General features: G+C 38.4%; 1 protein-coding gene across 1 annotated transcript in view; it reads left to right on the top strand.

The window, feature by feature from the left end:
- The window catches only part of LOC128437572 (uncharacterized), a 35,331-nt gene that overhangs the window by 11,938 nt on the left and 6,613 nt on the right, over positions 1 to 16,780 (top strand). Inside the window, exons 9-16 of the mRNA XM_053419799.1 lie at positions 1,893 to 2,070; positions 2,317 to 2,607; positions 2,695 to 2,928; positions 3,025 to 3,129; positions 3,528 to 3,719; positions 3,833 to 4,165; positions 4,342 to 4,681; positions 10,165 to 10,222. Coding sequence (XP_053275774.1) covers positions 1,893 to 2,070; positions 2,317 to 2,607; positions 2,695 to 2,928; positions 3,025 to 3,129; positions 3,528 to 3,719; positions 3,833 to 4,165; positions 4,342 to 4,681; positions 10,165 to 10,222 — 1,731 coding nt within the window. The remainder of the gene's footprint in view (positions 1 to 1,892; positions 2,071 to 2,316; positions 2,608 to 2,694; positions 2,929 to 3,024; positions 3,130 to 3,527; positions 3,720 to 3,832; positions 4,166 to 4,341; positions 4,682 to 10,164; positions 10,223 to 16,780) is intronic.

Below are 16,780 nucleotides of genomic sequence, written 5' to 3'. Positions count from 1 at the left end.
TAAAAGCTGCCTCCGACCATATTCATTATTTTATATGTTTGTATTAATAGGCTACTTTGATTGTAATGGCATTTCCTTGACATGTTACCTGCTATGCTGAATGAAATTAAAGAGTCTTATGACGAAAATGAGAAAAAATAAATATGTTTCTAATATTTTTTTTTAAAATATTTGTTTGTTAATGTTGCAACATGATTGACCACAAGTCTACAAATGCATTTCTATTTCCTCTTTCAGGCGAACTGGCTTGTTAGTGGATATTCACAAATTTGCACATCACTTCAGACAAAGGCCTTGTCTAAACTACTGCAGACAACAAACACTCAAACGAGCTTGCTGGGCCAGTAGGTGGTGAAAAAGTCTATGATAAACAATCCACCAAACACCAGAGAAGAATAATGTGTTCCAAGTAAATTTGGTCAGGTCAAGCTCCGGTCAATGTTTGAAATGTGGAGCTATGCTGCTACATTTAATTGCACACTTGTAACTGGACCAAGAACTGCTAACAAAACTACTGACACTGGTAAACAGCTGCTATTGTTGTTGTTGTTTCTGGTGTATGCTCATAACACAAAGCAACAGTCTCCACTTGCGAAAGTAAACTGTGACATCATCGTTTCCCAAATGCTTTGTTTTGTTTTCACACACAGAAAAACAGAAACCAGGTTCTGCAAAAATCTGCACTATTGGAAGGAGTTTGAAACAATCTCTGTATCAGTGAGTTAAAATGCCGTTTGCATTTAGATGAAAGGCCAAAACACAGAGGAAACATTTCAATCAGCAAAATATCAGCATTAGCATGGACAACATTCTCGGCCAGTCCCTCAACAGAGTTCGTCAACATTAAGCTCTAATTCTTACAACAACGAAAGAGAGGAAGTGTAAAAACATTAAATTTTCAAATTACTTACATTTTTCTCAAAAAATAAAACAGAGAACCTTAAAACCTTCTAATTTTTTTAATGTAAATAGAAAAAACAATATAAATGTCAATGAATAAACGCCATGAATCATCAATGTTTTTAGTTTGTAAATTAGCAGGATTACACAAAAACAACTGAACTGACACCATGACATTTTGTGGAGGGGTGGGACGTGGCCAAAGGAAGAATACACACAGGATTTTTCCCACAAATTTAACTCAATACGTATATGGTTAATTCCAAGTGACAGCAAACAAGCACAAACTGCAGCTGAAACTGAGGTCTGACTGACTGCGTGGATGGTAAAATCTTTAGGGATGATAGTGCAAGCACATGGCAAATAGTGCTGCAATTTGCACGACACAAAACGATACAATGCAGCAATGTGGCAAAACACCAAACTAGAGATTCCATGTTATAATAATAAATGAAGCCTTAAAGTGGTTTGGTTGATTATGAAAATATAGTGGAACAAACTACAATCTGGTGGCCGCCACCGTCTGGAGAATAACTGGACACGCTGCTTTGACATATTACATAATACTTATTAGCCTTGGTGGAGGTATGGACTGTCAGAGCAACATTCTAGTTTCAAATTAGTTTCATGTGAGCAACACCTAAGAAACTTCTGAAAAGGCAATGGGAGATGGAACTCTAGGTTTATTATGTTAAATCCAATACACTTCCATGATTATTAAGAGACTATTGCTTCTCACAAATGAAACTTGTGAGTTTGTGGTTGTGACGTCATGTACATTATGTTTAGATTGTGAGAACATTTCTGCAAGGCAAAGCTTTACTGACGTTACTGTCAGTATCTAGATGCCACAATTACACAATCTAACACGTTTGAAGGCGAGTCAAATAACACAGGAAATGCATAGAGCTCTTTTTTTAAACTAAGAATAACGAGGAAACAGTTTTTTAAACAAGTTGAGGTTTGACAAACCGTCTCACACAGACAAGTAGACCATTCTGACTTCAGTCTTTTATTTTCTCTATGATAGATTTTTACCATTTAAAATTATTATTTTTGATGAGCTTTCATTTAAAGTCATACTTTCCGTTGAGAAGCTGAAGACAACACTTGCCATGTTGTCTACAGGAGCAGAATGTGTGTTCATGGGTTTGTTCCTGTACATCTCAGGTAAGAATGATCGTTTATTTCTACAACACTAACTGTGAATCGTAACTGCACCGGAAGAAATAAAAAAATGTTTATCAGCATATTAGTCAATTGTAGATTGATTTGAAGAAAAAAAGATGACACTCAAAATGTTTTCTCAGATTCTGCTCTTCACATATGTTGCAGCAAATCGGTATTTACAAAAATAATTAATGTAAAATGTATTTTCTAGAAGTTAAGAACTATAAAAATGCTTTTCTGTTAAAGGGGTTGGAGCAAACAGCATCTGTGCCTTAAAAGGTTCATCAGTGGATCTACACTGCTCAGCTCAACTTCCCACATCAAGCAGGAAATGGTTCACTGTTCGATGGGAGAACAACAAGATGGTTCCAGATCAGATCGTTGCAGACGGAAAACATGTGATCATATCTGAAGAGAGCGACTTCACTATGACGATCAATGATCTGAGAGAGAGTGATACAAACACTTACTGTTGTAGTGACGTTAGTGAAAAACAAACAAAATGCGATGGGGGGGAAATTCAGCTCCTTGTTGCAGGTACAGTGGTTCAGTTATTTATTTTTAATTTATTACTGCAAAAATAACATCAGTGCATTAATTCTTGTTTATTCAACATCATCTCAGACCTGCAGGTGAAGGTGTTTCCTGCCACAGGAGAAAAGACAGTGTCCCTGATGTGCAACAGCAGTTGTCCTCTGACTGAAAGACCTGTGGTCTATATCTGGTACAAGAACACAGAGTTTCTCTATGAGGACTTGTCTCCTTGGTACCAGGAGCTAATCAGCAGCGAGGAATCAGTCACATACTCCTGTGCTGTCAAAGGCTACAAGCATCTCAGAGCCCCTGAAGTCTCAGTGGGTGAGTGACAACATGTGGCTCCGTATTCTGCTGCCTTGAATTGTTAAGCTTGTGAAAAACTGTTCAACCACAGAATGTTGTTTTTCTTTTGTCCAGCTTCTCTCACATCAGCCTGCTTCACTGTGACCTATGCTAAAGGCAGAATGTGCTCAAATCAGCAGAGACCAGAAGATGAGCCGTGCTCCATCACATATCCCAGAGGTGAAGTTTCACAAATAATTACACACAAACACACTCCCAACCCCATACGTCTAAATCCTTTAAATAATGTTTTCACAATTTAAAAGATCTAAAGTGTTTCACCAGAGATCATTAGTTACCTTACACGTTGAAGCCCGGTCATACTGAGGTCCTGGTTAGGGACCATGAGATATGAGTTCTGGTTGGGTTAATGTTAGGCATGAATTGATAAAGAATGGAACGTGTGTGTGTGTATTTGTACAAATTAACTAAAGAAAGCATGGATGGATTTTCACTCTTCATTATGTGGCAGGGATTATCCAGTAACTATTTGCTCACTCAAGTTATTAGCCCATCTCGACTAAGGTGGCAGAGATGAAGTGTTGAGAAGCAGTTGTTTTTTTTTTCTTTCCCAACAGAAATACATGTTCAAAAGACTGATGACAGCTGGCATGTCAAACTGGCCTGTAACACCAGCTGTCCACAGATGGAAGCTCAAACCATCACATGGTACAAAAACAGACGATCTGATCAGGAACCACAACCAGTTCCCATCACCTCTCCTGACTCTTACTCCTGTGCTGTAGAGCACTTGTTCTCAGATGAAGTTTGTGAGTATGAGCCCGTTTGTGGTCTGTTATAATTCATAAAAGATTTTAGTCAAGAGCCTGTAAAAGTCGGAAAGATAAACTGATTGATGATTTGTTTAAAATCTCTGTTTTAGGTATTCAGGATCAAAACTGCTTCAGAGTGAATTATGTCAACAGGAGGATCTGTGCTCTGCAAGGTTCCTCAGTGAACATCTCCAGTGAATACTCACATCCTTCCTACCAGCAGCCGAAGTATAAATTGTGGTATAAGAGTAGGAGAAGTGATATGGCGGCTGGTGAAGAGCTGATAAGGAATACAGATCGTATTCCGTTTCATGAACTGATGAACATCCACATCCTGACAATCAATAAACTAAACAAGAATGACTCAGCAGAATACATATTCAGAATAGGAAGTGATGCAGGGAAATGGGCGGCTGTTCCTGGGGTGACTTTGGTCGTCACAGGTAGGTACAGTATTTAGATTAAATACCTGCATACTTTCTATAGAGAGTTACTATCGATAATAATAAGACAACTCATCAAACCAACTAATTCCATTTACCCTTCTTGCTTATTTGGGTTGTTTTAGAAGAAGCTTGTTCAGGAACGTCTTTATCAACTGACCAATCTCATCTTTCAGATCTGAGAGTGAAGTTTAGTCCTTCTGAGGAGGTGACCGAGGGGCAGAGAGTCACGCTGACCTGCAGCACCAGTTGTCCTCTGACGGACAACATGAACTACATTTGGTACTTGAACAATCAACCTCTGAATCTGACAAAAACACAAAGCAAGTACCTGGTTCTAGACCCCGTCAGCAGTGAACATGAAGGAAACTACTCCTGCAAAGTTAAAATGCTTCAAAAGAGCTCTCATCAAAAGATGCTCACTGTCCACAGAAGAAGAAAATGGACTCAAGCCGCCATAAGAATCGTTGTTCTTCTCCTGGTTGTAATACCCATCTCCATCTTCTTCTGGATTAGGTGAGCATCACTGTGCTCTGCTTCAAAACAATGACTTTCACACTAATCTGACTTCACCTATTCATTTCACTCTCTAGAAGAAAGAAGAGTTCCATCCAGTCTCCTAGAACTGAAACCTCTGTCAACTTGGAGGAGGTAAAGCTGAGAATTTTAACAGTTTCTTCCATTAGACAAAAGTCCTCATCTATTCAGAGAGTTCAACTGAGTCCAAACAGCAGCTTCAACCATTGTTCTAATGAAACAGAGATGCATTGTCCCATATGTTCCATGAATGTTATATTTTACAATACTGTACATAAATCATGTTTTATTTTCTCAGTACATTTCAGTTATTAATTTAATATACATCAAGGGTTATTCCAGGCAAATGCAGCTATATTGAATCCTCCCATTCATTTGACCTCAGTTTGGAATCTGTTAATTTCATTAAAAAACTTTTAAATGCACAGAAATAGTAAATAAAGATGTTTCTCTTGTCTCTTCATCAGATAAGCCCAGATCATGAGTACGACGATATCTCGGCTCAACCAGTAGAGGAGGATGATATTCTCTAAAGCAGCATCCAATTCCCCAACAACAGAGATGCTCTCTACTCACAGATCCACACACATCAGCCCCAAGAAGAAGAGCAAAGCCCCTATGATGTTGTCAGCTTTACACCCAAAAAAACACCTGAGCAAACATCTGTTATTACAAGTGATTCAGACTTTGTGACTACTCAAAATTAAAAGCTGCCTCAGACCATATTCATTATTTTATATGTTTGTATTAATAGGCTACTTTGATTGTAATGGCATTTCCTTGACACGTTACCTGCTATGCTGAATGTAATTAAAGAGTCTTATGACGAAAATGAGAAAAAATAAATATGTTTCTAATATTTTTTTTTTAAATATTTGTTTGTTAATGTTGCAACATGATTGACCACAAGTCTACAAATGCATTTCTATTTCCTCTTTCAGGCAAACTGGCCTGTTAGTGGATATTCACAAATTTGCACATCACTTCAGACAAAGGCCTTGTCTAAACTACTGCAGACAACAAACACTCAAACGAGCTTGCTGGGCCAGTAGGTGGTGAAAAAGTCTATGATAAACAATCCACCAAACACCAGAGAAGAATAATGTGTTCCAAGTAAATTTGGTCAAGTCAAGCTCCGGTCAATGTTTGAAATGTGGAGCTATGCTGCTACATTTAATTGCACACTTGTAACTGGACCAAGAACTGCTAACAAAACTACTGACACTGGTAAACAGCTGCTATTGTTGTTGTTGTTTCTGGTGTATGCTCATAACACAAAGCAACAGTCTCCACTTGCGAAAGTAAACTGTGACATCATCGTTTCCCAAATGCTTTGTTTTGTTTTCACACACAGAAAAACAGAAACCAGGTTCTGCAAAAATCTGCACTATTGGAAGGAGTTTGAAACAATCTCTGTATCAGTGAGTTAAAATGCCGTTTGCATTTAGATGAAAGGCCAAAACACAGAGGAAACATTTCAATCAGCAAAATATCAGCATTAGCATGGACAACATTCTTGGCCGGTCCCTCCACAGAGTTCGTCAACATTAAGCTCTAATTCTTACAACAACGAAAGAGAGGAAGTGTAAAAACATTAAATTTTCAAATTACTTACATTTTTCTCAAAAAATAAAACAGAGAACCTTAAAACCTTCTAATTTTTTTAATGTAAATAGAAAAAACAATATAAATGTCAATGAATAAACGCCATGAATCATCAATGTTTTTAGTTTGTAAATTAGCAGGATTACACAAAACCAACTGAACTGACACCATGACATTTTGTGGAGGGGTGGGACGTGGCCAAAGGAAGAATACACACAGGATTTTTCCCACAAATTTAACTCAATACGTATATGGTTAATTCCAAGTGACAGCAAACAAGCACAAACTGCAGCTGAAACTGAGGTCTGACTGACTGCGTGGATGGTAAAATCTTTAGGGATGATAGTGCAAGCACATGGCAAATAGTGCTGCAATTTGCACGACACAAAACGATACAATGCAGCAATGTGGCAAAACACCAAACTAGAGATTCCATGTTATAATAATAAATGAAGCCTTAAAGTGGTTTGGTTGATTATGAAAATATAGTGGAACAAACTACAATCTGGTGGCCGCCACCGTCTGGAGAATAACTGGACACGCTGCTTTGACATATTACATAATACTTATTAGCCTTGGTGGAGGTATGGACTGTCAGAGCAACATTCTAGTTTCAAATTAGTTTCATGTGAGCAACACCTAAGAAACTTCTGAAAAGACAATGGGAGATGGAACTCTAGGTTTATTATGTTAAATCCAATACACTTCCATGATTATTAAGAGACTATTGCTTCTCACAAATGAAACTTGTGAGTTTGTGGTTGTGACGTCATGTACATTATGTTTAGATTGTGAGAACATTTCTGCAAGGCAAAGCTTTACTGACGTTACTGTCAGTATCTAGATGCCACAATTACACAATCTAACACGTTTGAAGGCGAGTCAAATAACACAGGAAATGCATAGAGCTCTTTTTTTAAACTAAGAATAACGAGGAAACAGTTTTTTAAACAAGTTGAGGTTTGACAAACCGTCTCACACAGACAAGTAGACCATTCTGACTTCAGTCTTTTATTTTCTCTATGATAGATTTTTACCATTTAAAATTATTATTTTTGATGAGCTTTCATTTAAAGTCATACTTTCCGTTGAGAAGCTGAAGACAACACTTGCCATGTTGTCTACAGGAGCTGAATGTGTGTTCATGGGTTTGTTCCTGTACGTCTCAGGTAAGAATGATCGTTTATTTCTACAACACTAACTGTGAATCGTAACTGAACCGTAAGAAATTTAAATGTTTATCAGCATATTAGTCAATTGTAGATTGATTGGAAGAAAAAAAGATGACGCTCAAAATGTTTTCTCATATTCTGCTCTTCACATATGTTACAGCAAATCAGTGTTTACAAAAACAATTAATGTAGAATTTATCTTCTAGAAGTTATGAACTATAAAAATGCTTTTCTGTTAAAGGGGTTGGAGCAAACAGCATCTGTGTCTTAAAAGGTTCATCAGTGGATCTACACTGCTCAGCTCAACTTCCCACATCAAGCAGGAAATGGTTCACTGTTCGATGGGAGGGAAACAAGAAGGTTCGAGATCAGATCGTTGCAGACGGAAAACATGTGAACATATCTGAAGAGAGCGACTTCACTATGACGATCAATGATCTGAGAGAGAGTGATACAAACACTTACTGTTGTAGTGACGTTAATGACAAACAAACTAGATGCAAGGGTGGAGTCATTCAGCTCCTTGTTGCAGGTACAGTGGTTCAGTTATATATTGTTAATTTATTACTGCAAAAATAACATCAGTGCATTAATTCTTGTTTTATTCAACATCATCTCAGACCTGCAGGTGAAGGTGTTTCCTGCCACAGGAGAAAAGACAGTGTCACTGATGTGCAGCAGCAGTTGTCCTCTGACTGAAAGACCTGTGGTCTATATCTGGTACAAGAACACAGAGTTTCTCTATGAGGACTTGTCTCCTTGGTACCAGGAGCTAATCAGCAGCGAGGAATCAGTCACATACTCCTGTGCTGTCAAAGGCTACAAGCATCTCAGAGCCCCTGAAGTCTCAGTGGGTGAGTGACAACATGTGGCTCCGTATCCTGCTGCCCTGAATTGTAAAGTTGTGAAAAACTGTTCACCACAGAATGTCTTTTTTCTTTTGTCCAGCTTCTCTCACATCAGCCTGCTTCACTGTGACCTATGCTAAAGGCAGAATGTGCTCAAATCAGCAGAGACCAGAAGATGAGCCGTGCTCCATCACATATCCCAGAGGTGAAGTTTCACAAATAATTACACACAACCACACTCCCAACCCCATACGTCTAAATCCTTTAAATAATGTTTTCACAATTTAAAAGATCTACAGTGTTTCACCAGAGATCATTAGTTACCTTACACGTTGAAGCCCAGTCATACTGAGGTCCTGGTTAGGGACCATGAGATATGAGTTCTGGTTGGGTTAAGGTTAGGCATGAATCGATCAAGAATGGAAACGTGTGTGTGTGTATTTGTACAAATTAACTAAAGAAAGCATGGATGGATTTTCACTCTTCATGACGTGATTATCCAGTAACTATTTGCTGACTCAGATTATAAGTCCATCTCGATTAACATGGCAGAGATGAAGTGGTGAGAAGCAGTTTGTTGTTTTATTCTCTCCCAACAGAAGGTCATGTTCAAAAGACTAAAGTCAAGGCGCATGTCAAACTGGCCTGTAACACCAGCTGTCCACAGACTGAAGCTCAAACCATCACATGGTACAGAAATAGACGATTGGAGCAGGAACCACAACCAGTTCTCATCACCTCTCCTGACTCTTACTCCTGTGCTGTAAAGCACCTGCTCTCAGATGAAGTTTGTGAGTATGAACCCGCTTGTTTTATAATTCATAAAATATTTTAGTCAAGAGCCTGTAAAAGAGAGAAAGATAAACTGTTTGATGATTTGTTTAAAATCTCTGTTTCAGGTGTTCAGGATCTAAACTGCTTCACAGTGAATTATGTCAACAGGAGGATCTGTGCTCTGCAAGGTTCCTCAGTGAACATCTCCAGTGAATACTCACATCCAAAGAACAAGCAGTTGAAGTTTAAATTGTGGTATAAGAATAGGAGAAATGATATGGCGGCTGGTGAAGAGCTGATAAGGAACACAAGTCGTTTTAAGTTTCATGGAGTGATGAACATCCACATCCTGACAATCAATAAACTGAACAAGAATGACTCAGCAGAATACATATTCAGAATAGGAAGTGATGCAGGGAAATGGTCGGCTGCTCCTGGGGTGACTTTGGTCGTCACAGGTAGGTTCAGTGTTTAGATTAAATACCTGCATACTTTCTATCGAGAGTTACTATCGATAATAATAAGGCAACTAATTCAACAAACTAATTCCATTTACCCTTCTTGCTTATTTGGGTTGTTTTAGAAGACACTTGTTCAGGAACGTCTTTATCAACTGACCAATCTCATCTTTCAGTTCTGAGAGTGAAGTTTAGTCCTTCTGAGGAGGTGACCGAGGGGCAGAGAGTCACGCTGACCTGCAGAACCAGTTGTCCTCTGACGGACAACATGAACTACATTTGGTACTTGAACAATCAACCAGTGAATCTGACATAAACACAAAGCAAGTACCTGGTTCTAGACCCCGTCAGCAGTGAACATGAAGGAAACTACTCCTGCAAAGTTAAAATGCTTCAAAAGAGCTCTCATCAAAAGATGCTCACTGTCCACAGAAGAAGAAAATGGACTCAAGCCGCCATAAGAATCGTTGTTCTTCTCCTGGTTGTAATACCCACCTCCATCTTCTTGTGGATCAGGTGAGCATCACTGTGCTCTGCTTCAAAACAATGACTTTCATATTCTCTTTCACACTAACCTGGCTTCACCTATTCATTTCACTCTCTAGAAGAAAGAAGACTTCCATCCAGTCTCCTAGAACTGAAACCTCTGTCAACTTGGAGGAGGTAAAGCTGAGAATTTTAACAGTTTCTTCCTTTAGACAAACGTCCTCATCTATTCAGACAGTTCAACTGAGTCCAAACAGCAGCTTCAACCATTGTTCTAATGAAACAGAGATGCATTGTCCCATATGTTCCATGAATGTAATATTTAACAATACTGTACATAAATCATGTTTTATTTTCTCAGTACAATTCAGTTTTTAATTTAATATACATCAAGAGTTATTCCAGGCAAATGCAGCTATATTGAATCCTCCCATTCATTTGACCTCAGTTTGGAATCTGTTAATTTCATCAAAAGACTTTTAAATACACAGAAATAGTCACTAAAATTATTTCTCTTGTCTCTTCATCAGATAAGCCCAGATCATGAGTACGAGAACAACTCGGCTCAACCAGTAGATGAGGATGATATTCACTAAAGCAGCATCCAACACCCCAACAACAGAGATGCTCTCTACTCACAGATCCAGACACATCAGCCCCAAGAAGAAGAGCAAAGCCCCTATGATGTTGTCAGCTTTACACCCAAAACAACACCTGAGTAAACATCTGTTATTGCAAGTGATTCAGACTTTGCCTCTACTCAGAATCAAAAGCTGCCTCAGACCATGTTCATTATTTGATATGTTTGTATAAATAGGCTACTTTTACTGTAATGGCATTTACTTGACATGTTACCTGCTTTGCTGAATGTAATTAAAGAGTCTTATAATGAAAATGAGAAACAAATTACATTTCTAATAAATGTTTTTTTATATTCGTTTTTTTTTTTAGGTTGCAACATGATAGACCACAGGTCTACGAATGCATTTCTATTTCCTCTTTCAGGCAAACTGGCCTGTTCGTGGATATTCAAAAATGTGCACATCACTTCAGACAAAGGCCTTGTCTTAACTACTGCAGACAACAAACACTCAAATGCACTTTCTGGGCCAGTAGGTTGCAAAAAAGTCTACGATCAACAATCCACCAAACACCAGAGAAGAAGAATTTGTTCCAAGTAAATTTGGTCAAGTCAAGCTCCGGTCAATGCTTGAAATGTGGAGCTATGCTGCTACATTTAGCTGCACACGTGTAACTGGACCAAGAACTGCTAACAAAACTACTGAAACTGGTAAACAGCTGCCATTGTTGTTGTTGTTTCTGGTGTATGGTCATAACACACAGCAACAGTCGGCACGTGCGAAGTAAACTGTGACATCATCGTTTCCCAAATGCTTTGTTTTGTTTTTACACACGGAAAAACAGAAACCAGGTTCTGCAAAAATCTGCACTATTGGAAGGAGTATGTGTCAATCTCTGTATTAGTGAGTTATAATGTAATTTGCATTTAGATGAGAGGCCCAAACAAAGAGGAAACCTTTCATTGAGCAAAATACCAGCATTAGCATGGACAACATTCTCGGCTGGTCCCTCAACAGAGTTCGTCAACATTATGTTATAATTCTTACAGCAACGAAAGAAAGGAAGTGAAAAACATTTTAACATCAAATTAAGTTTATTTTCCATCGACACTAAAACAAAGAACAATGAAACTTAAGTAAATAATATAACTTAAAATTAAGTAAATAAAAATAAAAAACGGAAACAAAGAACCTTAAAATGTTCTAATTTTCAAAATATAAATAGAAAGAACAATAAAAATGTCACCGAATAAACGCCATAAATAATCAGTGTTTGAGTTTGTAAATTAGCAGGATTACACAAAAACAACTGAACTGACACCATGACATTTTATGGAGGGGTGGGACGTGAACAAAGGAAGAATACACACAGGAAGTCTCCCACGATCTTAACTCAATGCGTATAAGGTAAATTCCAAGTGACAGCAAACAAGCGTAAACTGAAGCTGAAACTGAGGTCTGACTGACTGCGTGGATGGTAAAAACTTTAGGGATGATAGTGCACGCACATGGCAAATAGTGCTGCAATTTGCACGACACAAAACGATACAATGCAGCAATGTGGAAAAACACCAATCTAGAGATTCCATGTTATAATAACAAGAGAAGAGTAAAATTGGTTTGGTTGATTATGAAAATATGGTGGAACAAACTACAATCTGGTGGCCGCCACCGTCTGGATAATTAACTGGACACGCTGCTTTGACATATTACATAATACTTATTAGCCTTGGTGGAGGTATGGACTGTCAGAGCAACATTCTAGTTTCAAATTAGTTTCATGTAAGCAACAGCAAAAAACTTGTTAAAAGGCAATGGGAGATGGAACTCTAGGTTTATTATGTTACATCCAATAGACTTCCATGATTATTAAGAGACTATTGCTGCTGACAAATGAAACTTGTGAGTTTGTGATTGTGATGTCATGTACATTGTGTTTAAGTTGTGAGAACATTGCTGCAAGGAAAAGCTTTACTGACGTTACTGTCAGTATCTAGAGGCCACAATTACACAATCTAGAACGTTGGCAGGCGAGTCACATAACACAGGAAATGCATAGAACTCTTTTATGAGGAAACCATTTTTTCCAAGTTGAGATCTGATAAACTGTCTCACACAGACAAGCAGACCATTCTGACTTCAGTCTTTTATTTGCTCAGGATAGATTTTTACCATATAAAATTATTATTTTTGATGAGCTTTCATTTAAAGTCATACTTTCTGTTGAGAAGCAAAAGACAACACTGGCCATGTTGTCTACAGGAGCAGAATGTGTGTTCATGGGTTTGTTCCTGTACATCTCAGGTAAGAATGATCGTTTATTTCTACAACTCTAACTGTGAATCCTAACTGCACCGGAAGAAATAAAAAAATGTTTATCAGCATATTAGTCAATTGTAGATTGATTTGAAGAAAAAAAGATGACACTCAAAATGTTTTCTCAGATTCTGCTCTTCACATATGTTGCAGCAAATCGGTATTTACAAAAATAATTAATGTAAAATGTATTTTCTAGAAGTTAAGAACTATAAAAATGCTTTTCTGTTAAAGGGGTTGGAGCAAACAGCATCTGTGCCTTAAAAGGTTCATCAGTGGATCTACACTGCTCAGCTCAACTTCCCACATCAAGCAGGAAATGGTTCACTGTTCGATGGGAGAACAACAAGATGGTTCCAGATCAGATCGTTGCAGACGGAAAACATGTGATCATATCTGAAGAGAGCGACTTCACTATGACGATCAATGATCTGAGAGAGAGTGATACAAACACTTACTGTTGTAGTGACGTTAGTGAAAAACAAACAAAATGCGATGGGGGGGAAATTCAGCTCCTTGTTGCAGGTACAGTGGTTCAGTTATTTATTTTTAATTTATTACTGCAAAAATAACATCAGTGCATTAATTCTTGTTTATTCAACATCATCTCAGACCTGCAGGTGAAGGTGTTTCCTGCCACAGGAGAAAAGACAGTGTCCCTGATGTGCAACAGCAGTTGTCCTCTGACTGAAAGACCTGTGGTCTATATCTGGTACAAGAACACAGAGTTTCTCTATGAGGACTTGTCTCCTTGGTACCAGGAGCTAATCAGCAGCGAGGAATCAGTCACATACTCCTGTGCTGTCAAAGGCTACGAGCATCTCAGAGCCCCTGAAGTCTCAGTGGGTGAGTGACAACATGTGGCTCCGTATTCTGCTGCCTTGAATTGTTAAGCTTGTGAAAAACTGTTCAACCACAGAATGTTGTTTTTCTTTTGTCCAGCTTCTCTCACATCAGCCTGCTTCACTGTGACCTATGCTAAAGGCAGAATGTGCTCAAATCAGCAGAGACCAGAAGATGAGCCGTGCTCCATCACATATCCCAGAGGTGAAGTTTCACAAATAATTACACACAAACACACTCCCAACCCCATACGTCTAAATCCTTTAAATAATGTTTTCACAATTTAAAAGATCTAAAGTGTTTCACCAGAGATCATTAGTTACCTTACACGTTGCAGCCCGGTCATACTGAGGTCCTGGTTAGGGACCATGAGATATGAGTTCTGGTTGGGTTAATGTTAGGCATGAATTGATAAAGAATGGAACGTGTGTGTGTGTATTTGTACAAATTAACTAAAGAAAGCATGGAGGGATTTTCACTCTTCATTATGTGGCAGGGATTATCCAGTAACTATTTGCTCACTCAAGTTATTAGCCCATCTCGACTAAGGTGGCAGAGATGAAGTGTTGAGAAGCAGTTGTTTTTTTTTTCTTTCCCAACAGAAATACATGTTCAAAAGACTGATGACAGCTGGCATGTCAAACTGGCCTGTAACACCAGCTGTCCACAGATGGAAGCTCAAACCATCACATGGTACAAAAACAGACGATCTGATCAGGAACCACAACCAGTTCCCATCACCTCTCCTGACTCTTACTCCTGTGCTGTAGAGCACTTGTTCTCAGATGAAGTTTGTGAGTATGAGCCCGTTTGTGGTCTGTTATAATTCATAAAAGATTTTAGTCAAGAGCCTGTAAAAGTCGGAAAGATAAACTGATTGATGATTTGTTTAAAATCTCTGTTTTAGGTATTCAGGATCAAAACTGCTTCAGAGTGAATTATGTCAACAGGAGGATCTGTGCTCTGCAAGGTTCCTCAGTGAACATCTCCAGTGAATACTCACATCCTTCCTACCAGCAGCCGAAGTATAAATTGTGGTATAAGAGTAGGAGAAGTGATATGGCGGCTGGTGAAGAGCTGATAAGGAATACAGATCGTATTCCGTTTCATGAACTGATGAACATCCACATCCTGACAATCAATAAACTAAACAAGAATGACTCAGCAGAATACATATTCAGAATAGTAACAGATGCAGGGAAATGGGCGGCTGTTCCTGGGGTGACTTTGGTCGTCACAGGTAGGTTCAGTGTTTAGATTAAATACCTGCATACTTTCTATAGAGAGTTACTATCGATAATAATAAGACAACTCATCAAACCAACTAATTCCATTTACCCTTCTTGCTTATTTGGGTTGTTTTAGAAGAAGCTTGTTCAGGAACGTCTTTATCAACTGACCAATCTCATCTTTCAGATCTGAGAGTGAAGTTTAGTCCTTCTGAGGAGGTGACCGAGGGGCAGAGAGTCACGCTGACCTGCAGCACCATTTGTCCTCTGACGGACAACATGAACTACATTTGGTACTTGAACAATCAACCTCTGAATCTGACAAAAACACAAAGCAAGTACCTGGTTCTAGACCCCGTCAGCAGTGAACATGAAGGAAACTACTCCTGCAAAGTTAAAATGCTTCAAAAGAGCTCTCATCAAAAGATGCTCACTGTCCACAGAAGAAGAAAATGGACTCAAGCCGCCATAAGAATCGTTGTTCTTCTCCTGGTTGTAATACCCATCTCCATCTTCTTCTGGATTAGGTGAGCATCACTGTGCTCTGCTTCAAAACAATGACTTTCACACTAATCTGACTTCACCTATTCATTTCACTCTCTAGAAGAAAGAAGAGTTCCATCCAGTCTCCTAGAACTGAAACCTCTGTCAACTTGGAGGAGGTAAAGCTGAGAATTTTAACAGTTTCTTCCATTAGACAAAAGTCCTCATCTATTCAGAGAGTTCAACTGAGTCCAAACAGCAGCTTCAACCATTGTTCTAATGAAACAGAGATGCATTGTCCCATATGTTCCATGAATGTTATATTTTACAATACTGTACATAAATCATGTTTTATTTTCTCAGTACATTTCAGTTATTAATTTAATATACATCAAGGGTTATTCCAGGCAAATGCAGCTATATTGAATCCTCCCATTCATTTGACCTCAGTTTGGAATCTGTTAATTTCATTAAAAAACTTTTAAATGCACAGAAATAGTAAATAAAGATGTTTCTCTTGTCTCTTCATCAGATAAGCCCAGATCATGAGTACGACGATATCTCGGCTCAACCAGTAGAGGAGGATGATATTCTCTAAAGCAGCATCCAATTCCCCAACAACAGAGATGCTCTCTACTCACAGATCCACACACATCAGCCCCAAGAAGAAGAGCAAAGCCCCAATGCTGTTGTCAGCTTTACACCCAAAAAAACACCTGAGCAAACATCTGTTATTACAAGTGATTCAGACTTTGTGACTACTCAAAATTAAAAGCTGCCTCAGACCATATTCATTATTTTATATGTTTGTATTAATAGGCTACTTTGATTGTAATGGCATTTCCTTGACACGTTACCTGCTATGCTGAATGTAATTAAAGAGTCTTATGACGAAAATGAGAAAAAATAAATATGTTTCTAATATTTTTTTTTTAAATATTTGTTTGTTAATGTTGCAACATGATTGACCACAAGTCTACAAATGCATTTCTATTTCCTCTTTCAGGCAAACTGGCCTGTTAGTGGATATTCACAAATTTGCACATCACTTCAGACAAAGGCCTTGTCTAAACTACTGCAGACAACAAACACTCAAACGAGCTTGCTGGGCCAGTAGGTGGTGAAAAAGTCTATGATAAACAATCCACCAAACACCAGAGAAGAATAATGTGTTCCAAGTAAATTTGGTCAAGTCAAGCTCCGGTCAATGTTTGAAATGTGGAGCTATGCTGCTACATTTAATTGCACACTTGTAACTGGACCAAGAACTGCTAACAAAACTA

The sequence above is a fragment of the Pleuronectes platessa genome, chromosome 3 (assembly GCF_947347685.1).
Source record: "Pleuronectes platessa chromosome 3, fPlePla1.1, whole genome shotgun sequence".
Classification (NCBI taxonomy): domain Eukaryota; kingdom Metazoa; phylum Chordata; class Actinopteri; order Pleuronectiformes; family Pleuronectidae; genus Pleuronectes; species Pleuronectes platessa.
The sequence above is the reverse complement of the archived record's forward strand: the minus strand, read 5'-3'. Positions and strand labels throughout refer to the sequence as shown.